This window comes from Anolis sagrei, chromosome 3 (assembly GCF_037176765.1).
Source record: "Anolis sagrei isolate rAnoSag1 chromosome 3, rAnoSag1.mat, whole genome shotgun sequence".
Lineage (NCBI taxonomy): Eukaryota > Metazoa > Chordata > Lepidosauria > Squamata > Dactyloidae > Anolis > Anolis sagrei.
The window spans coordinates 919017-941902 of NC_090023.1; the positions used below are offsets into that span (position 1 = coordinate 919017).

The window sequence follows — 22886 nt, forward strand, 5'->3', positions numbered from 1 at the left end:
GTGAGTGAGAGCATTGGAGAAGCCATTGGGTAACCAGCCCCACACCCTTTGGGCAGGGCTTCCCTTGCAACAGGAGACCCCCAAGGTCGGCCCCAGAACAAGGCAGGCTGCCCACTGGAGGAAATGGGGTGACGCTGTGTGTGTGTGTTTGTGGGGTGCAGCAAGGCTTGGTGTGAGAAGGGGCCGCCTCCTCTGTGCATGTGGGGACGGACGGACACGGGACCGGGAATACGGTGTGCCCTACAAAGAGTGTCCATACGTGGCCAGGTGGGGCCTCTCCCTCCGGACCCTCAGCCCCGCTTCAGTCCAGGAATGAGGGTCTCCAGGAAAGGGAGTGAATGAGGGGCTGCACCCCCCCCCCAATGTTCCCCACAAGGGTCCTCTTGTCGCCCATGGTTCGAGAGACGGAGGGGGTACGGTCGCACGGGGTCCCGCTAGATGCGCAGCTCTCCCTCCTCGTTGGCGGCAGCCACGGCCTCGGTGGTGATGGCGGAGGCGGAGGGCCCTTGGGAGACGCCAAAGGGGGAGACCATCGGGGAGCGGGCGGCCAGAGGGGAGAGTGAGGGGGAGAAGCTGGGGGACATGGCAGCCGAGGAGGAGAGGGAGCCCTCCTGGCTGAGGGGGGAGCGGCGCAGCGCAGCCGACAGGTGCGGGAAGGCCCGCCCCACAGCCGGCTTGGGCGGCACCGACTTGGCCCCCGGGTGCGCCACGGAGGTGATGAGGGGAGGCGGGTCGATGCGGGGCTTGGGCTTGGCCGGGAAGGGCTTCCGCAGGGAGTTCTCATCCTTGAGGCGGGCGATCTCCGTGAAGACGCTGGCCAGCGGCTGGAACTGGGGGCACCAGTTGAGGAGGTAGTCCCAGTTGTAGCTGCCGCGCAGCTCCTCATCGCTGGCCACAATGGCCGTCAGGGAGCCGTCCATGCAGGGCTTCCCATCCTCGGGGAAGGCGTAGTCCTTGACGGCGCTGCCGGAGGAAGAAACGCTCAGTCCGCAGCCCCCAGAGCCCAGGTAGGGGCCGCCGCTGCCACCGCCCCTCTCATCCCGGTAGAGCTGCGAAGACTGCCCGGGCAGCAGCAGGCCTGGCCCCTTGCGGCTCTTGAACCAGTGGCTAGCGTCCAGGGTGGCGGGCTCACAGGAAACGTCCGAAAGGCGGTCGGCATCGGTCTGGATGCCGGAGTCTGGCCCGCGAGCGGCCATGTGCTCCTGCAGGGAAGAGGTGACGCTGGACATGCGGGGGCACTCGTTGATCATCCGGATTTCGTCGTCTTCTGCCGCCTCCGCCGAACCCCGTCCGCTCGAGTGGGAGGGGTCCAGGGAGCCCCCCCGCGTGGCATAAGGGCCAGCCACATCTGTGCCGTAGCCGGGCAGGGCCTCGTGGTAGAGGCAGTCTCCCCCTGGCAGCACAGGATCCCCGTGGCCTAACTTCTGCAAAGAGCCGCCCTGCAAGTGTGCCGGATTCCCCACCTCCTTGCGGCCACCACCACGGCCCTGCCGAGAACGGACAAGAACCAGCACAATGGCCACTGCAGCCAGCACCACTACCACTCCCAGGGAGGCGGCCACGGCAACCACCAGCAGCAGATTGAGGTCGGTGGCCAGGCCGAAGGCGGTGTGGGTGACGTCAATAGTCACTCGGGTAGAAGCCGAGCGAGAGGCCGGCAGAGGCCCATGGGCCTGGACTTCCAGCACCAGCTCCCGCGGCTCCCTCTTGGGGGCCCCACCGGAAGGGCCCTGGCTGTCCATGCGCAGGTAGATGGTGCCGCTGGTCCGGTTGACCCCAAAGAAAGGGGAAGGCTTGGTTAGCGTGTAGAGCACTACCCCGTCAGGACCCTCGTCCTCATCGGTGGCCACCACCTGCCCGATGCTCTGCCCCCGACGCGCTCCCTCCGGGATCTCAAAGTTGAAGGTGGGGCGGAGGAAGACTGGGTCGTATTCATCCTCCCCTGTCACCAGGACACGCACAGTGGCAGTGGCCGAGGCGTTCCCTGCGTCGGTGGCCTGCACCAGCAGCTGTGAGGACTTGCTGCGCTCGTAGTCGAAGGGGAGGCGGGCGCTGAGCTCCCCGGAGGTGCTGTTGAGGGCAAAGGCCTGCCAGCCCAGAGTGGGGAGCAGGGAGTAGCGCAGCACCCCGAAGGCGCCTACATCTGCGTCCACGGCACGCACCCTGGTGACCAGGCTCCCGGGGGGCTGATTCTCCCTCACACTGGCTGTCAGGACCTCGAGCGGGAAATATGGGAGGTTGTCGTTTACATCTTTCACTTCAACGGTCACGGAGGCCAAGGCAAAGTGCCCGTTCGCCCCATCTGAGGCTTGAACAACCAGCGTGTGCTGGTTCTGGACCTCGCAGTCCAGTGTCTCAGCCAGTCGCAGTGCCCCGGTGGATGGGTGGAGGTGGAAGAGTCCCCCGGGGTCGCCGGAACTGACACTGTAGTGCACCTGGCCGTGGGGACCAGAGTCTGGGTCGTGGGCAGCCACGCGCAGGAGCTCTGTGCCCGGAGCTGCCGTCTCACTCACTGCAGTGTGGTAGGCAGAGCGGTCAAAGGCCGGTGGGTTGTCGTTGACATCCAGAATACCAAGGAGGACGGGCACCAGGGCACTGCGCTGCGGCACGCCTCGGTCGGACGCAGCCACTGTCAGGTTGTAGAGAGCCACAGCCTCAAAGTCAAGGGGCTCGACCAGGACCAAGGCACTGGCACCTCCGGCCCGGCCCTCCAATTGGAAGGCATGACCACTATTCCCGCTGACGATGGTGTAGTCCAGGGCGGCGTTGTCCCGTGCTATGTCTGCATCGGTGGCTTCCAGGGTGAGCAGAGTGGTGCCAGGGCGCAGGTCCTCAGGCACACTGGAGTTGTAGTGCGGCTTCAGGAACTGCGGGCTGTGGTCATTCAGGTCCAGCACTTGGATCTGGACGGTGGCCCAGGAGGAGAGGCTGGGCTGGCCCTGGTCCCGGGCCTCAACCCGGATGTCCAGCGTAGAGTGCCGTGGCTCCAATCGCAGGGGTTGAGTAGTGAACAGGGTGCCTGGAAAGCAGGAAAAGGGGTAGTGAGGATTTGGGGGAGGCAGGAAAACTGGGGCTGACCCATCAGGTGTGCCACTCTGTACCCCTGGACTGGTCCAGGAAACATGCATATTTCCCTTAAGCATGCCTATGTCCTTCTCCAGGTGCAGCAGAGTGGTATCTTCAGCACCCCCGCCTCCCCAGCACTGAGAGTCCCTGCAAGTCACTAGGGAGCCGTGGGAGACCCTCCTCTCCAAGCCATCCATCCTGAGATCCCCTGGGGTTGACTGGAGGCCACATTGCTAGGTCAGTCACTTCACGTCTGGGGCAGGGCAGGCATATCAGGGGTACTGCATATTCCCATAAAGGAGGGGAGGGTTCTAATGGGGTGTCAGAGATGGCAGCCAAGGAAGTTGGGAGGGGAGAGGTTACCAAGACAGTTCCCCGTGTCCATGGGGAGAACGTCCAGGGTGGGCAGTTCTGTGCCTCCCTGGTCAGAAGGGGTCAGGGAGAGGAAAGGTCAGAGCCTGGCTGCACCCCCCCCCCAATGATCTAGGGAAGGCCTAAACACACCCCTTGATTGTCCCCTGCCCTTCGTACCATTGCTGGCGTGGATGGAGACCGCGTGGCTTGGCGTGGCCAGTCGGTAGGTGACCTCCCCATTGGTGCCAGAGTCGAGGTCTGTGGCGCTGAGGCTCAGGATGGAGGTTCCCACTGGAGTGTGTTCTGGCAACAGCACCTGTGGACACGGCACATGAGGTGTTATTCACGGATGTTTAGCTTCTGCCAGACAGGAGTCATCGAGGACTTGGAGGGGTATTGGCACAGCAAAGCCCAAACCTCTGAACGTCCCTTGCCCTACACCTGGGCAGAACAGGCATAACCCAGGAGAGCCACCCAGTCCCCCAACACAAAGGAACACTGGGCCCTCTGCGGGGGCAGGATACCTGATACAGGGGCTGGGTGAAGGCAGGGGCATTATCGTTCACATCCTCCACCAACACGGTGAGGTTGGCCTCCGTCTCGTGCTGCAGGTCCGAAGTGCGGATGGTCAGGCTGTAGCGGCTGTGCTGCTCGTAGTCCAGGGGGCCCGTCAGGGTGATTCGGCCGCTGTAGCGGAGGATGCCAAAGGTCCCGGTGGTGCTGCTCTCCAGCGAGAGCACATAGGACAGCTGCGGCCCACAGTCCACATCGTTCCCAGTCACCATGGTGATTTCAGTGCCCAACAAGGCATCTATGGGAACATGTAGGAGAGCACAGTGAGGGACAAGACGTCCTCCATGGAAGGTGAAGCTCATTGGCTTAAGGGCCCTTCAAAGGAAGATACTATGTCCTGGAGCAGAGCAAGGAGTGGGATATTTCTGGGACTCCCAGCCAGTCATGGGACTCATGTCACAAAAATATTATTGCAGATTTGATAAATGTAAATTTAATATATGTGTGGGAGTGGATGGAAGAACGGAAGGATCTAGGGATGGAGTTAATATTTTTTGAGACACCAGTATAATATTAAGGCCTGCAATTACTAACTACCTGCTTGCTGGACTGTAATTAAAAGTTGCTAATGAGAACTGAAAAGTAAACTGTGATAAGAATTGTGACAATGATTATTTCAAGTTAAGGAAATGTTTACAACATTTCTTATGTTAAGAAGGAAGTCAACATAAGATCAACACCAATCAAGAAGATGAACATCTAGCCAGGAAACTGGGATGGAGTCAGGATGGAAGATGTCTATTTATTTGTTTACCACTTTGGGATGACATCAGAAGAAAATTCCTATAAAAGACTTGATCTAATAATGCTCAAAGTGTGGCAGACCTGAGGAGTCTGGTTCACCCGCTATGCTCTGCTCCATGAGAAGGAGAGAGATAGTGTACATATGGAGAGTGGCAGACCTGAGGAGTCTGTTCCACCCGCCTCTCTGCTCCACGGGAAGGGGAGAGATGGTGTATTCGGAGAGTGTCAAATCTGCCCTGGGAAAGCATGATTCTGGTCACTTTGGGGCTTCTTTCTCAAGGGAAGAGGAAGAAGTGTGCTCTTGGAGTCTTGGATTTTGTGCAGGGAGTCAAGTTCTGCTGTATGGAAAACAGAGATCTGGTCCTTGGCACTGTCCTTAGGGAAAGGATGTATTTTGAAGTTTTGGAGTCATGGCATTATGGAAGTTTTGGAAATATGCGTTGGCAGGCTGCAGGAAAGCAGTGTCTGGCCTAACAGGTGCTTCTCCAATCATGAGATATTTCTGGGATTCACTCCCGTCCGATTCCTGACTGATTATAGCTGTGAGCAAAGGGAGGTGGGGTGGCCATGGCATCCGCCCAAGGAGCCCTTTGATCCCCTCAATTCCCCTCAATCATACAGGTGATTCGCCATGACCCTGGACTGGGCAACATCCAGGAATCCCGACCCCTCTGGCCCTCTGCCTACTCACTCTCAGGCACCCGCACCTCCCAGGGCACAGGGATGGTGGGGCTGTTGTCGTTGATGTCCATCACCACCACGGTCAGCGTGGCTGAGCCCACCAGCGGAGGGGTCCCTCTGTCCGTCGCGGTCAGCACCAGCCTGTCGGGAGAAGAACAGGCATCTCAGGGGTCCGAGTGACTGACCAGTCAAGGTGGCCTGGAGAAGCCAAGGCCTGCCATAGGCCACAGCTTCCTCTCCCCGCGTCATATATTATGAGGGGCAGGTGGGCTGGAGGGATGGCTCCTCTCTGTGGTCCAATGGTCGGCAAGGGGAGGGTTGGCTCACCGTGTTTGGGCCCAAATCTCCCTGTCCAGGATGGCTGCCGTGGTGATGGCCCCGGTCTGGGCGTGAATGTGGAACAGGCCATTCATGGGCAGTGTCTGGTCGATCGTGTAGGTCACCTGCCCATTGGGGCCCTGGTCCAGGTCGTCTGCCATCACCTGTAACGAGAAGCATGGGTTCTCTGGGGCCAGGGGGAGCCCTGCTTGAGCCCCTGCCCAGCATCCCCCTTGGGCCCAAGGCAGGGCCAGGACCCCTTCACCCGTCGACCCACAAGTCCCGAGGAAGTACCTGGATGACAGGTGAGTCGTACCCCTGGGCCTCCCAGATGAAAGCGATGTAGTTCTGCAGCTGGAAGCGGGGAGCGTTGTCGTTGAGGTCTTGCAGGTTGACGTTGACGGCCATGAAGCCGAAGGAGGAGGAGGACTCGGCCTGCAGCACCAGGCGCAACCGGGGACCCTGCTCAAAGTCCAGGCCGCTGGAGTTGTGGACGGTCACCAGGCCTGGGGGTGGGGGTGGGGGGGTGAGTGGGAGAAAGAGAGGAAGAAGGGTCACTGGATGTGGATGCTGGGACTGTAGCGCAGCTGGCTGGAAGTCAGCTGCATTAAGATCACTACTGACCAAAAGGTCATGAATTTGAAGCCAGCCCGGGTCGAAGTGAGCTTCCAACCAATTTGTGTAGCATGCTGTCGACCTTTGCAGCCCGAAAGACAATTGCATCTGTCAAGTAGGAAATTTAGGTACCACTTATGCAGGGGAGGGTAATTTAACTAATTTACGACACCATAAAAATCTCCAACAAGTATGCAAAGAATGAGGAAGTACTTCATCAGTGTCATATTTGGTTCAGTTCCATCATTGGTGGAATTCAGAATGCTCTTTGACTGGAGGTGAACTATACATCCCAGTAACTACAACGTGCATATGTCAAAGTCTATTTTCCTCCAAGAGCGCCTCAAGAGCGCCCCTGGGTAAAATCAACTCTACTGCAAAGGCTTACTTTGCGTAAGAGTTGAGCCGCCCCTGTCCCTATAGTTTGCTCCAGTAAGGGGCCTGGTTGTACCAATTGAAACTTCCAGGCCGTCTTCAAGGGCAGCCCCACGTAGAACGCATTGTGGTAGTCCAGTCTGGATGTAACCAAGGCATGGACCAGCGTGGCCAAGTCAGACTTCACGAGGTATGGTCACAGCTGGCGCACAAGTTTGAGTTGTGCAAAGGCTCTCCCAGGTTGCAACAAGTCAGGGACTTTGGCACACTGGCATTAAGATCACTACTGACCGAACGGTCATGAGTTCGAAGCCAGCCCAGGTTGGAGTGAGCTTCCAGCCAATTTGTGTAGCTTGTTGTAGACCTTTGCAACCTGAAAGACAGTTGCATCTGTCAAGTAGGAAATTTAGGTACCACCTGTGTGTGGGGAGGCTAATTTAACAAATTTACGGGGACATAACAAATCTCCAGCAAAAGCATGCGGGGAATGCGGAATGGACTTCATCAGTGTCGCAGATGGACGGTGAAGCAACAGTTGGAATGTTAGATAGCCTCTGGGTGTCTGTCTATATGTGTTGTGTGTCTATGACATTGAATGTTTGCCTGTATGTGTACATTGTAATCTGCCCTGAGTCCCCTGCGGGGTGAGAAGGCGGAACATAAATACTGTAAACAAATGAAATAAATAAATTGAAGGTCCGCAGCAATGAGAAAGGAAGAGGCCGATTCCGCTCTCCCCGTGTCGGTCGGCCAGCCAGCCAGCACCGGCTGTGACAAAATAAACAGCTTTGTTTCTAAAACACAATTACAGAACAAGCCAACAATTCCAAGTCCAAAACGTAGTAAGCCAATAAACAGCAGGAGCAGGAGCAAAATGAAACAACTGGACTGGAAAATCCAGCCAAGAGGAAGCGCTTCCCTTTGGGGCCCGGGATTTGTTTGGCACGGGGCCCCTGGGGTCACCAACACAGGTCCCTCCTGCTCTTGAGTTGCCACAGAGACTGTTTCTTCATGTGAGAGTTGTTCAGCAGTGGGACCCTCTGCCCCGGAGGGAGTGTGGTGGAGGCTCCTTCTTTGGAAGCTTTGAAACAGAGGCTGGATGGCCATCTGTCAGGGGTGATTTCAATGCAATGTTCCTGCTTCTTGGCAGAATGGGGTTGGACTGGATGGTCCATGAGGTCTCTTCCAACTCTTGGATTCTAGGATTCCATCTGAACATGAGGAAGAACTTCCTGACTGTGAGAGCCGTTCAGCAGTGGAACTCTCTGCCCTGGAGTGTGGTGGAGGCTCCTTCTTTGGAAGCTTTGAAACAGAGGCTGGATGGCCATCTGTCAGGGGTGCTTTGAATGCAATATTCCTGCTTCTTGGCAGAATGGGGTTGGACTGGGTGATGGCCCAGGAGGTCTCTTCCAACTCTAGGATTCTAGGATTCTATAACTTCCTGACTACGAGAGCCGTTCAGCAGTGGAACTCTCTGCCCCTTGAGGAGTGTGGTGGAGGCTCCTTCTTTGGAAGCTTTTAAACAGAGGCTGGATGGCCATCTGTCAGGGGTGCTTTGAATGCAATATTCCTGCTTCTTGGCAGAAAGGGGTTGGACTGGATGATGGCCCAGGAGGTCTCTTCCAACTCTAGGATTCTAGGATTCTATAACTTCCTGACTACGAGAGCCGTTCAGCAGTGGAACTCTCTGCCCCTTGAGGAGTGTGGTGGAGGCTCCTTCTTTGGAAGCTTTTAAACAGAGGCTGGATGGCCATCTGTCGGGGGTGATTTGAATGCAATATTCCTGCTTCTTGGCAGAATGGAGTTGGACTGGATGATGGCCCAGGAGGTCTCTTCCAACTCTAGGATTCTAGCATTCTATGAAGGCACGGTGGGAAGGACCTCCCGCTCCTACATGAGGATGGCTGTGTTGGAATTCTACCCCATACTGCCCAAGTCAATGAGGAACAGTTTAGTTAGTTTAGTACAGACCAAGGCAGTGTTTCTCAAACTGGGGGTCGGGACTCCGGGGGGGGGGGTCACGAGGGGGTATCAGAAGGGTCGCCAAACACCATCAGAAAACGCAGCATATTCTGTGGTCATGGAGGTTCTGTGTGAGAAGTCTGGCCCAATTCTCTCATTGGTGGGGTTCAGAATGCTCTTTGATTGTAGGTGAACTATAAATCCCAGCAACTACAACTCCCAAATGTCAAGATTCTATTTTCCCCAAGCTCCACCAGTGTTCACTTTTGGGTGTATTGAGTATCCATGCCAATTTTGGTCCAGATCCATCATTGTTTGAGTCCACAGTGCTCTCTGGATATAGGTGAACTACAACTCCCAAACTCAAGATCAATGCCCACCATATCCTCCCAGTATTTTCTGTTGGTCATGGGAGTTCTGTCTGCCAAGTTTGATTCAATTCCATCATTGGTGGAGATCAGAATGCTCATTGATTGTAGGTGAACTATAAATCCCTGCAACTGCAACTCCCAAATTTCAGGTTCTATTTCCTCCAAACTCCATCAGTGTTCACATTTGGGCATATTAAGAATTCGTGCCAAGTTTGGTCCAGATCCATCATTGTTTGAGTCCACAGTGCTCTCTGGATATAGGTGAACTACAACTCCCAAACTCAAGGTCAATGCCCACCACATCCTTCCAGTTTTTTCTGTTGGTCTTGGAAATTCTGTGTGCCAAGACTGGTTCAATTGCCTCATTGGTGGAGTTCAGAATGCTCTTTGAATTTAAATGAACCATAAATCGTAGCAACTACAACTCCCAAATGACAAAATCAATCCTCCCCAACCCCTCCAGTATTCAAATTTGGGTGTATCGCTTATTTGGGCCAAATTTGCATCACGTTTTAAACATTTAACTGAGATGGATCCAGGATGGAAGACGTCTATCATTCATTTACAACTTTGGAATGACATCAGCAGAATATTCGTATAAAAGACTCAGTCTAATAATGCTCAAAGTGTGGCAGACCTGAGGAGTCTGGTTCACCCGCTATGCTCTGCTCCATGAGAAGGAGAGAGGTGGTGTACCTATGGAGAGTGACAGATTTGCAAGGACACTTTGGGGCTTCCTTCTCAAGGGAAGAGGAAGGAGTGCACTTTTGGAGTCTTGGATTTTGTGCAGGGAGTCACGTTCTGCTGTATGGAAAACACAGATCTGGTCCTTGGCATTGTGCTTAGGGAAGACATTTTGGCATTTCAGCGTTTTGAAGTTATGGCGTTATGGAAATTATGGAACTATATGTTAGCAGGCTGCAGGAAAGCAACGTCTGGCCTAACAGGTGCTTCTTCAAAGAGGGAGAAAAGGACATGATACTATTTTGGATTCATGTGGATGAATGTTGAGTGAAAATGTAATTTCCCTTTGTTTGTTTGTTAAACCAATGTAATTGTGAATCCAATGTAGTTGCATAGAATCTGTAGTTGCATAGAATCTGTACCTTGGGAAGTCTGACTTGGCCACGGTAGTCCACGCTCTGGTTACATCCCGCCTTGACTACTGCAACGCTCTCTACGTGGGGTTGCCTTTGAAGACGGCTCGGAAGCTCCAACTAGTCCAACGTTCGGCAGTCATGTTACTAACAGGAGCAGAGCGCAGGGAGCATACCACTCCTCTGCTGCACCAGCTCCACTGGCTGCCGATTTGCTACCGGGCTCAATTCAAAGTGCTGGCGTTGGCCTTTAAAGCCCTAAACGGTTCTGGCCCAACTTACCTTTCCGAACGTATCTCGGCCTATCAGCCCACCAGGACCCTAAGATCTTCGGGGGAGGCCCTGCTCTCCATCCCGCCTGCTTCACAGGTGCGGCTGGTGGGAACGAGAGACAGGGCCTTTTCTGTGGTGGCCCCTCGGCTTTGGAATGCCCTCCCAATAGAGATAAGATCAGCCTCCTCGCTGATGGTATTTCGAAAAAGACTGAAGACATGGATGTTTGAACAAGCATTCGGCTAATCCGGTGCGATGAAGTTGATGATCAAGGACTGGTAATCACAGACGATGAAATTGGATTATGATTTTAGTTAAGAGATGCATTGGTTTGTATTGGTGGCCCAATACTGTGTATTGTGTATGTATTTTATGCTTTTTAAACTGAATATTGTTGATTATTGTAGTGTTGTAAACCGCGTTGAGTCGCCATTGTAGGCTGAGAAACGGCGGTATACAAGCGCAGTAATAAATAATAAATAAAATAAATGTCCAATGACATTCTTGGTCTAAATGTTCTTCTGTCATCTGATCGACCCTCTCACACTGGGAATTGCAATCAAAGGAACCTATGCTTCAAAGTGATTGGAAAGTCATTCACGACACCTGAGCTGGGCTGGATCCGGAAGGCGCCCTTCTCATTCCCGCTGACGATGCTGTAGGCGATGCGGCCGGAGGAGCCTGTGCTGTGTGCGGCCGGGATGTTGACCACGGTGGTCCCTGCAGGGAAAGAGGGAGGGAGGGAGGGTGGACGGACAGCGGGATGGTCAGGCCGGCTTAGGGGGGAGGGAGTGAGGAAAGAATGAAGGAGGGGGGCTGCCCGAGGGAGGGGTTGTGCCTGGTGAGGGGAGCCCAGCCCCTCCTTGTCCGGTCATTTTCTCTGCCTGTAAAACTGCCCAGACCCCACTGAGCCTGCTTCTCCCAAGCCGTGCTTTCACCCAAACGCCCTGCACCACCACCACTTCCTGCTCTGTGTGTCCAGCTTGATGTCCCTTACAGGAAGCCGGCCACCATCTGCAAGTAAGGGTCGGTGACCAACGGGCTGCAGCACGAGTACATACCTGGAGCGGCGTTCTCGGGCAGGGCGACCTCGCTAGTACTCCTTGGGAAGCGCACCCCCCGGAGGCCCTCCCCTTGCAGGTGGATCGTGACCACGCCGGTGGAGGAGCGCGGCGGCTGGCCCAGGTCGCTGGCCAGTATGAACAAGGTGCGTTGCCGCTGGTTGAGGGTGGCCAGGGGCTGCAGAAGCTCAATGGCCCCCGTGTAGGTGTTGATGGAGAAGGCCGAGGCAGGACTGGCAAAGCGGTACAGGATGGAGGCGTTGGCCCCGGCGTCGTAGTCCTCGGCTCGCAGAGTGGCCACCGCTCGTCTGGATGGCGTGTCGCGGGGCAGGGTTACGGCCAGAGGGCTGAGCGGGAAGGTGGGCGCGTGGTCATTGACGTCCTGGACGGTGATGGAGATGCGCGCCATGGCGCTCCGGGGGGTCAGCGGGGAGGAGTCCACGGCCAGAGCTAGGAAGCTGTAGGCAGCCCTGCGCTCCCGGTCTAGCCGCTGCCTGCTGGTGAGGCGCCCCGTCTGTGGCTCCACCTCAAACATGCCCAAGGACTCGTTGGCCAGGAAGTAGGACACGTGGCCGTTGGAACCCTCGTCCGGGTCTGTGGCCTCAAGTTGTAACACCAGGGCTCCCACGGGAAGATCCTCGGGCACCTCGCTGGCGTAGGCCTCCTGCGCAAAGGTGGGCGGGTTGTCGTTGAGGTCCAGCACCCGCACGTTCACCGTCATGCTGGCACAGCGCGGCGAGGGGCCGTGGTCACAGGCGCGGACCCCCAGCACATAACTCGCTGCTCGTTCCCGGTCCAGACCTCGTGCCACAGACAGCTTGCCCGAGGCGGGGTCCAGGACAAAGTCTTCCTCGGGGTCTCCAGCTGCAAGAGAGAACAAGGCAGGAGCTGTAGCCTGGAGGTGGCAACACACTCCTAACACCCCCTCCCAGTATGTTCCTCAGTCTTCCCAGTATGCTCCACAGCCCTGCTCCTTACATCCGTCGCGGGGTGTCCCTCACCTGCCAGATGGTAAGCCAGCCGGCCGTTCTCTCCCGCATCATAGTCCGTGGCACGCAGAGTGACCAGCTCCACGTGGTCCTGGTTCTCTGGCACCTCCAAGGAGTACGCCTCGCTGGGGAAGGCGGGCGCGTGGTCGTTCTCGTCCGTCACCAGCACGCGCACGGTGGCCCTGGACTGGCGCGGGGGGAGACCCTTGTCCTGAGCGTACACTGGCGGAGGAAGGAGGGGGCAGCTCTGTGGCCAGGAGCAGGGCAAGGTGGGCTGACCAGCACACCCAGAGGTCTTCGCTCCAGGACTTATTTATTTATTTACGGCATTTATATGTCGCCCTTCTCACCCCGAAGGGGACTCAGAGCGGCTTACAAGTCATAAGTACATACAACATTCTACATAATACATAACTAAAGGTAAAGGTAGTCCCCTGACATTAAGCCCAGTCATGTCTGACTCTGGGGTGTAGTGCTCATCTCCATTTCTAAGCCGAAGAGCCAGCGTTGTCCGTAGACACCTCCAAGGTCATGTGGCCAGCATGACTGCATGGAGCGCCGTTACCTTCCTGCCGGAGCAGTACCTATTGATCTACTCACATTTGCATGTTTTCGAACTGCTAGGTTGGCAGAAGCTAGGGCTGACAGCGGAAGCTCACGCCGCTCCCTGGAATCGAACCTGCGACCTTTCGATCAACAAGCTCAGCAACTCAGTGATTTAACCCACTGCGCCACCGGGGGCTCCTAGCATAGTACTATTACATCATTCATAACACTAGTACTACATAATTGCACAAGTTAGGAAGTGCAAACATGTGGGCCATCTCCCCTGACTCGGAATCTGGGATGGAGGGATGGGTCTGTGGTTGCCCACGTCCCTTGACCATCAAACGCTGTCCTGCCCACCTCTGAGACCACTGGGGCTCTGACCCCTTCCATAAGAAAGACGATGGTTTGGTGGTGCTCATGCATCACAGCTCCATCTCTTTCAAAGTAGGGGGGAGAAACCATTTGGTTCAGATCCATGGGGCAGGCAGGGGTGGGCCCTTTGCAAAGGGAAACTGACCCTCGGCAGCAAGCCTGGGCAACGTCTCTAACTTGGGGGCCACATGATAGCACTCCCTCCTAAGAGGACCGGCTTCCTGGTGACGGAAGGAAGGGAGGGAGGGAAGGAGAAAGGAAAGAGAGAAGGAAGGAGGGAGAAAAGAGGGAAGGAAGGAAGGAAAGACAAAAGGGAAGAAAGGAAGGGAGGGAGGGAGGGAGGGAGGGCGAAATGGAGGAAGGGAAGGATGGAAGGAGAAAAAGGGAGAGAGAGGAAAGGAGAGGGAAAAGAGGGAAGGAAGGAAAGACAAAAGGGAAGGAAGGATGAAAGGGTGGAAGGGAAAGAAGGTAGAGAAGGAAGAAGGAAAAAGAGAAGGAAGGGAGGAATATAAGGATGGAAGGAAAGGAAAGAATGAAGAAAAGAGAGAAGGAGGGAAAGACAAAAGGGAAGGAAGGAGAAAGAGGGAGAGAGGGATGGAAGGGAAGGATGGAAGAAAGGGAGAGGGAAGGAGGAAGAAAGACAAAAGGGAAGGAAGGATGAAAGGGTGGAAGGGAAAGAAGGTAGAGAAGGAAAAAGAGAAGGAAGGGAGGAATATAAGGATGGAAGGAAAGGGAAGAATGGAGAAAAGAGAGAAGGAGGGAAAGACAAAAGGAAAAGAAGGATGAAAGAGGGAGAGAGGGATGGAAGGGAAGGATGGAAGAAAGGGAGAGGGAAGGAGGAAGAAAGACAAAAGGGAAGGAAGGATGAAAGGGTGGAAGGGAAAGAAGGTAGAGAAGGAAAAAGAGAAGGAAGGGAGGAATATAAGGATGGAAGGAAAGGGAAGAATGAAGAAAAGAGAGAAGGAGGGAAAGACAAAAGGGAAGGAAGGAGAAAGAGGGAGAGAGGGATGGAAGGGAAGGATGGAAGAAAGGGAGAGGGAAGGAGGAAGAAAGACAAAAGGGAAGGAAGGATGAAAGGGTGGAAGGGAAAGAAGGTAGAGAAGGAAAAAGAGAAGGAAGGGAGGAATATAAGGATGGAAGGAAAGGGAAGAATGGAGAAAAGAGAGAAGGAGGGAAAGACAAAAGGAAAAGAAGGATGAAAGAGGGAGAGAGGGATGGAAGGGAAGGATGGAAGAAAGGGAGAGGGAAGGAGGAAGAAAGACAAAAGGGAAGGAAGGATGAAAGGGTGGAAGGGAAAGAAGGTAGAGAAGGAAAAAGAGAAGGAAGGGAGGAATATAAGGATGGAAGGAAAGGGAAGAATGAAGAAAAGAGAGAAGGAGGGAAAGACAAAAGGGAAGGAAGGAGAAAGAGGGAGAGAGGGATGGAAGGGAAGGATGGAAGAAAGGGAGAGGGAAGGAGGAAGAAAGACAAAAGGGAAGGAAGGATGAAAGGGTGGAAGGGAAGGATGGAAGGAAGGGAAGGATGAAGAAAAGAGAGAAGGAAGAAAAGACAAAAGGAAAGGAAGGAGAAAGAGGGAAGGAAGCAAGGATGAAAGGGTGGAAGGGGATGAAAGGAAGGGAAGGACAGAAAGGGTGGAAGGGAAGGGTAGAAGGAAGGAAAGAAGGAAGGGAAAGAGAAGGAAGGCCGAAAGGGTGGAAAGGAATGGAGGGAGGAAAGGAAGAAGGAAGGAAAAACAAAAGGGAAGGAAAGAAGGAAAGAGAAGGAAGGACGAAAGAGTGGAAAGGAAGGAAGGAGCGAGAGTGGGAAGGAAGAAAGAGAGGAAGGAAGGAGAAAAGGGTGGAAGAGAAGGAGAAAGGGGGGAAGGAGGAAAGAAAGAGAGAAGGAAGGCAGGATAGGATGGGGAGAGAGAGGAGGGCCTGAGAAAAGAGCCCAAGGGGCCACATCCGGGTTAACCCACACGTGCTGTACAGGAAGGAAAACAGATGTGACAGTGACATAACTGAAGGGGACACCCTCCCCCACACCCACCAAAATAGCTGTTGCTCTTGAAGAACGTTGGTGCCCCAGCTCAGTGTCACGAGCAATGCCTAAACTGACGAAGGCACACCTGGAGTCGTGCTGGCCCCCCATTGCCAAATGTTCTGGGCCCAGCAGAAGGGAACCCGCTCCTAGAATGAATGGTTCCTTGCAGTGTCCAGTTCCCTCGCCCACCCTCCGCCCACGCCTTGGCCCCTTACCGGTCAGCAGGTGCTCTGCACGCTCCTCGCGGTCCAGAGAGCGGAGGGTGCTGATCAGGCCTGTTTGGGGGTCGATGGAGAAGTCTGCCCCGGAGATCCCTCCGTACAACACCTCCCCATTGGTGCCTGTGGACAAATCCCGAGGGAGGAAGACCACATTGTATTGTCGAAGGCTTTCATGGCTGGAATCACTAGGTTCTTGTGGGTTTTTTCGGGCTATGTGGCCATGTTCTAGAGGCATTCTCTCCTGACGTTTCGCCTGCATCTATGGCAAGCATCCTCAGAGGTAGAGGTCTGTTGGAATTAGGACAATGGGTTTATATATCTGTGGAATGGCTGGGGTGGGGCAAGGAGCTCTTCCCTGCTGCAGTTAGGTGTGAATGTTTAGCTGATCACCTTCATTAGCATTTGAAGGCCTGCCTGAGCCTGGGAAAATCTGTTGCTGGGAGGTGTTAATCTGTGCCTGGTTGTTTCCTCTCTGTTGTTTAGCTGTTATAATTTTAGAGTTTTTTAATACTGGTAGCCAGATTTTGTTCATTTTCATGGTCTCTTCCTTTCTGTTGAAATTGTCCACATGCTTCTTGTGGATTTCAATGGCTTCTCCAAATTGTACCCTTGGGGACACGGTTCCTGGACCTCAACCATCATCGTCCAGCTAAAAGGGAACCTCCCTCCACCACTGTTTTTGGGAATACTTTTGGTTCAGGGAGAGCAGAGGATCCAGGAAAGGTGTGGAAGATGTAGGTGTGTGTGTGTGTGTGGGGGGGGGGGGGGGTGTTGCAGGTGAAGGTCAAGGGCCACAGAGTCTTTGTCCACCATTTCATCCCCAAAGGACCCCCAAGGTCAGGGGACTGTGGGGACGCACCCTCCTCCTCCTCCCCACTTGGAGAGCCTCCTCGTACACAGCAGCTGTGCCGGCCCCTTCCTCACCCAGGTCGCGATCCGTCGCGTGCAACTGCAGGACGGGGACCCCCGAGGGCCGGTTCTCAGCCACCCGGGCTTCGTAGCTGTTGCGCTCAAAGGCCGGCGCCTCGTCGTTCACATCCAGCACGTGCACCGAGAGCAGCTGCGTGGCCGAGCGGCGAGGGGAGCCGTGGTCCGTGGCCACCACCGTCAGGTTGTGCTGGGACACCTCCTCCCGGTCCAGCGGCCGCACGATGGACAGCACCCCTGCGAGGAGCACAAAGAGCGGTCAGAGTGCCTCCTTCCTTCCTTCCTTCCTTCCTTCCTTCCTTCCTGCTCAGACCAAGACCTCTGGGGCGGTCATCTGGCCGGACGTGACCTTGGTGGCGCTGCCTCCAGATGGTTCCTTCCTGTTTCTCCCCAGAGCTATTCTTGCAAGAGGCAGTGTTGGTTTTGGCCAGGCCGTCGTCCGAGTGGGAGGTTTATTTTTATCTGCAAGGCTTCTGCTAGGAGAAGTCTCCGTGAGTCCTTCTGCTTCAAACAGGAGCCGGAAGAACTTGCGCGCCACCTGCGCCCGTACCTGACTTGGCCGTGGTCGCCCACACCTAAGTCACAATCTGTCTGGACTACTGCAACGCTCTCTATGTGGGGCTGCCCTTGAAGATAGCTCGGAAGCTTCAGCTGGAAGCCAGATTACTAACTGGAGCGCCATCCAGGGAGAGGTCCACTCCCTTGTTGCGGCAGCTCCGCTGGATGCCGGTCTGCTTCTGGGCTAAATACACAGTGCTGGTCAAACGGCTCGGGTCCAGGCTGCTTGACCAATGGCATCTCCTACTACAAACCAGCCCAGGCACTGTGGTCATTGGAGGACCTGACAAGCTGGAATGTGTCCAGAGGAGGGCAACTAAAATGATCAAGGGTCTGGAGAACAAGCCCTATGAGGAGCGGTTTGGGAAGCTGGGCATGTTTAGCCTGAAGAAGAGAAGGCTGAGAGGAGATATGATGAGGGCCATGTGTCAATATGTGAGAGGAAGCCACAGGGAGGAGGGAGCAAGCTTGTTTTCTGCTTCCCTGGAGACTAGGACGCAATGGAGCCATGGCTTCAAACTCCAAGAGAGGAGATTCCATCTGAACATTAGGAAGAACTTCCTGACTGTGAGAGCTGTTCAGCAGTGGAACTCTCTGCCCTGGAGCGTGGTGGAGGCTCCTTCTTTGGAAGCTTTGAAGCAGAGGCTGGGTGGCCATCTGTCAGGGGTGCTTTGAATGCAATATTCCTGCTTCTTGGCAGAATGGGGTTGGACTGGATGGCCCATGAGGTCTCTTCCAACTCTTTGATTCTATGATTCTATGAGGAGGCCCTGCTCTTTGTCCCACCCCTATGATCTCAAGCACGGCTGGTGGGAAGGAGAGCCAGGCTGTGTTGCAAATGGCTGGAGCACTTCAAACACGGCTCAGCTCAATGAGATGCCAAGTGAACGAATGACATGTCAACATACACTGCATCTTGTTACCAAGGAAAAAACACACAACTGGCCAGGGGATTTGTAGGACCCCCCCTCTCCGCCCACTGTGAGGATGAGGACGATGTTTGTTTATAAGAAGACTCCAAGTGGCTGACATTCAAGACATTTCAATACAAACTAAACAAACCCGTCAAAAATGCTTCAGCCCAGATTCTGCAGGGAAACCTGCAGGACTTCCCAGGAGCCGGGAGGGAGAACGGCAAGCCCACCTGACGAGCAACAACAATGGGGAGGGGAGGGGCTGCCAAGCGTGGCCCCTCGGGGACCCTTCTGGCCCCTCCCTGTGGCACAAGGTGGCCGCCCTTTCCCCCTCACCCCCTTCCTGTCCCCACTGCTCACCCGTTCCGGGGTTGAGGTGGAAGCGTCCCTTGGCGTTCCCGGCACGCAGGGCGTAGCTGACCCGGCCGTTCTCGCCCAAGTCCCGGTCCCTGGCCACCACTTGCAGCACCAGGAAGCCGGTTGGCTGGTCTTCAGGGATGTCGACCTTTGCGGGGGAGAGGAACTCGGGCGCGTTGTCGTTCTCATCCGTGACAAAGACGTGTGCGGTGACGGCTGCCGAACGGCGCTGGCTGGCATTGAGGGCCTGGTCTGTGGCCTGGACCACCAGCAGGTAGGCGGCCTGGCTCTCCCGGTCCAGCGGGCCCTGCAGGCTGAGTTCCCCACTGCGAGGGTCCAGCTGGAAGGGCGGGAGGGCCGCCTCCTGGCGCAAGAGGCTGTAGCGCAGCTGGCTGTTGGGGCCCGGGCCGTCCTTGTCCAGCGCCTGGAACGTGAAGAGGGAGAAGCCGGGGGCCACGCTCTCGGACACCACCACTGTGACCGGGTCCTGCGGCCAGGCGGGCGCGTGGTCATTACGGTCCTGGACGTGGATCTCGACCAGCACCAGGCGCTGGCTCGGGTAGCCCTGCGCGGCGTCCTCCACGCTCACTTGCAGAGTGTGCCTCGTACCGGACTCGTAGTCCAGCTCCTGCGTCACATAGATCTCCCCCGTCTCTGCGTCCACAGTGAAGACTCCGGCCCCAGGGCTGCTCCCCACCAGCATGTAAGTGGCTGGCCCGCGGGGAATCGGCTCTGCCGTGGCTACGGAGCCAATGATGGAGCCGGGCGGGAGCCCCTCGGTGGGCTGGAAGGTCAGCACCACAGCGTCTGGCCGAGGAAGCCCACGTCCTGAGAAGACCACCTGCGGAGAAGGGCAGTTGGGAGAAAGGCCAAGTGGGGCCAAGGTTTGGGGAGGGGGGTTGTCTATAGGCATGTAAGCAGCCCCTCCCAGGTACCTGGATGCGCACGACCGCCGTTGCACTGCGAGGGTTCGTGCCCCGGTCGCTTGCGGTCACCGTGAAGATGTATTCTCCACGGTCGGCCTGACGGAGCTTGGTAGCCGTGCGTAGCTCCCCGGTGGCCGCGTGGAGGAAGAAGCGCTCGGCCCAGGTGCCTGCAGGGGAGGAAGGCAGGTGGTCGTTGGAGGCCAATGGAAATTGGATCTCATACCACCCCTATCCATCCTCAGCAGACTACGAACTGGACCATCCTGAGACGCCTCAGGAACCAACTGACTGCATTCCCAGCCGCATACCCAAGGGCTGCCCAGAACCCCCAAATGCATTGTTCCATGGGGCCGTTACCTGCCAGCGAGTAGGCGATGGTCCCGTTTTCTCCCTCGTCGGGGTCCTTCGCCTGCAAGGAGGCCACCAGGAGCCCTGCCGGCTTCTCCTCTGGGACCTGGCACAGACACAGACATGGGGGCTGAGAACCTGCACCAACTGGTGACCCAGAGAAGGGCAGCAATCCCTCACTCTAATCCTATATCTAAGTCTAGCTACTCATTGAGACTTCTGGAGACTTGTGTAGTCCACGGATGAAACCACAAGTCTCAATGAGTAGCTAGACTTAGATATAGGATTAGAGTGAGGGATTGCTTTCCCCACATTCCTATGCATGCTTTTCCTAGAAAGGGATTTGTCTTTACTCTTCCTGTTTGCCACTGTCTCCTCCCCCCTTGAAGATGTAGCAATGGAACCTCTCTAAGGGATGAGGTAACTTCCTCTTTAGAGGTATTTTTATTGCCCTGGCTTTTGACCATGTGCTCATTCTCCATTGCCGTTTCTTCTGCCTTTGTCTTCCTTCTAGTGAGGACACATTTTGCCATTCCTGCCCAGAGCCCTCCGCCCCCATACCTTCCTGCCCAGAACCCTCTGGCCCCATACCTTCCTGCCCAGGACCCTCTGCCCCCATACCTTCCTGCCCAGAACCCCCAGCCCTCATACCTTCCTGCCCAGAACCCCCATACCTTCCTGCCCAGAACCCTCTGGCCCCATACCTTCCTGCCCAGAACCCTCTGGCCCCATATCTTCCTGCCCAGGACCCTCTGCCCCCATACCTTCCTGCCCAGAGCCCTCAGCCCCTATACCTTCCTGCCAAGAGGCCTCCACCCCCATACCTTCCTGCCCAAAGCCCTCAGCCCCCATATCTTCCTGCCCAGAGCCCTCCGCCCCCATACATGCTCAGAGTCCTCCACCCCCTTACCTTCCTGCCCAGAGCCCTCTGCCCCCATACCTTCCTTCCCAGGACCCCCACTCCTCATACCTTCCTGCCCAGAGTCCTCAGCCCCCTACCTGCACCAGAAGCTCCCGCCCCTCAGCCACATGCAGGAAGCTGGGCGTGTTGTCATTCTCATCCAGCACGGTAACGTAGATGGTGCCCGTGGCACTGCGTGGTGGTGTCCCCCCGTCCTGCACCAGGACCTGCAGCTGGTAGCTGGCCTGCTGTTCCCGGTCCAAGCTCTTCCCGATGCTGAGCTCTCCTGCAGGGTGGGTGCCCGGATCAGCCCTGGGCAAGAGACCCTTGCCCTCCCTTGGGATTCCCTCCCTTTCCTGCTAAGGACCCCCTCCCTGCCCCCACTCCCTGCCCCCATCTCACCAGTCTGTGTGTGGATCAGGAAGCTGCTTTCCGGGAGCGGCACCAGGCGAAAGGTGAGGCGGCTGTTCTGCCCGGCGTCCCTGTCACTGGCCGCCACTCGGCCTACGCTGCTGCCGGCCGGCTGGTTCTCGCCCACGGCGAAGAAGTAGCGCTCCTCACTCAGCCGGGGGCTGTTGTCATTCTCGTCGGTGACAGTGACGCGCACCGTGCTGCTGCCCGTCTGCCGCCCCTCGCCCTCACCTGCCACGGCCAGCACCATCAGCACGTACAGCTCCTGCACCTCCCGGTCCAGGGCGCTGCGGACGTGCAGCCAGCCCGTGTCCGGTGCGATGCCAAAGCTGGAGGCGTCCCCGTCGGCACGCAGGTGATAGGTGAGTTGGGGGCCCGACTCCTGCGCCAGCGCACGCACCTGCAGGAAGCGAGTGCCCACCGGCACCCCTTCTCGCACCTCCACCCGGTAGGTGAGCGTATCAAAGACGGGGCCGTGGTCGTCCTCCGCCCGGACGTGGACGAGGAGGGTGAACGTGGCGCTGAGCCGCGGGACGCCTCCGTCTTGGGCCAGGATGAGCAGCTTGAAAGGCGATCCGGCCTCCCTCGCCAAGGGCCCCGCCAGCCTCACCTTTCCCGAGGAACGCTCCACCGCGAAGGCAGCCGCCGCTCCTGCCCCATTGGGCGCCAGCTCGAAGTGGACGTGCCCATTGGTGCCGCTGTCCCGGTCCTCCGCCTGTACCGTGTACACCACCGTGCCCAGGGCGGCCCCCAAGGGAAGCAGCACGGAGTCGGAAGGGGCAGGGAAGGCGGGCGCGTTGTCATTGACATCCGAAATGCTGATCTGCACCCGGGCGCTGCTGTAGGCCGGAGGGGAGCCGCTGCGAGCCTGGACGTCCAGGGTCAGGGCCGGCTGGGCCTCGTGGTCCAGGGCACGGCTGGTGTGGAGCTTCCCGGAACGCGGGTCGATGGAGAAGAAGCCTTGCGGGTCTCCCGAGGAGATGGAGTAGAAGACTCCTCCTGCGTGACCTGGACGGGGTAGCAGAGAGAACAGGGGTGTAGGGCGGGGCACTGCCATCGTTTGCCAAGGGTCCCCTACCCTCTTCTCCCACCCAGGGCACACCCTCCACCCTCCCTTCCTTTGCTGTTGATTTTTAGAGGCTGAGAGAGCCCTCCATCTGATGGGGCAGCCCCACACACATGGGCTTTCCAGGACCCTCGGCCCACTCTTGATCTCATCCTAACAAATGCGGAGGACCTGATCGATGCGGTCGAAGTGGTAGGATCCTTAGGGGCAAGTGACCATGTGCTCCTGCAATTTGAAGTACAAAGGAAGGCTGAAACTAAGACAAGTCAAACCCGTATTTTGGACTTCAGGAGAGCTGATTTCCAAAAAATGAAGGAAACGCTGAGCAGCATTCCGTGGACACAGATACTAAAAGACAAGGGAGTTACGGATGGATGGGAATTTCTCAAGAGTGAAATACTCAAGGCGCAATTGCAAACCGTGCCAACAAAGAGAAAAAATAGGACAAGTGCAAAGAAGCCAGAATGGATGTCCAAAGAACTTCTAACTGTGCTAAGACACAAAAGAGACATGCACAAGAAGTGGAAAAAGGGAGAAATCACCAAAGAAGAATTCAAACAAATAGCCAACACCTGTAGGGAAAAGGTCCGCAAGGCTAAAGCAAAAAACGAGCTCAGACTTGCCAGGGACATTAAAAACAATAAAAAGGGCTTCTATTCTTATGTCAGTAGAAAAAGGAAAAACAAGGAGAGCCGTTCAGCAGTGGAACTCTCTGCCCCAGAGTGTGGTGGAGGCTCCTTCTTTGGAAGCTTTTAAGCAGAGGCTGGATGGCCATTTGTCAGGGGTGATTTGAATGCAATATTCCTGCTTCTTGGCAGAATGGGGTTGGACTGGA

At 56.1% G+C, this 22886-nt stretch overlaps 1 protein-coding gene across 1 annotated transcript in view; it reads right to left on the minus strand.

The window, feature by feature from the left end:
- Nucleotides 1-360: 360 nt before the first annotated feature.
- The window catches only part of DCHS1 (dachsous cadherin-related 1), a 62702-nt gene continuing 40176 nt past the window's right edge, over nt 361-22886 (minus strand). The window contains 16 exon segments of the mRNA XM_067466375.1: nt 361-3019; nt 3598-3736; nt 3945-4231; nt 5429-5559; nt 5746-5900; nt 6031-6242; nt 11036-11149; nt 11491-12354; nt 12492-12701; nt 15638-15763; nt 16568-16807; nt 18403-19240; nt 19335-19492; nt 19683-19779; nt 20673-20860; nt 20977-21993. Of these exon segments, the coding sequence (XP_067322476.1) occupies nt 435-3019; nt 3598-3736; nt 3945-4231; nt 5429-5559; nt 5746-5900; nt 6031-6242; nt 11036-11149; nt 11491-12354; nt 12492-12701; nt 15638-15763; nt 16568-16807; nt 18403-19240; nt 19335-19492; nt 19683-19779; nt 20673-20860; nt 20977-21993 (7361 nt within the window). The 3' untranslated portion in view covers nt 361-434.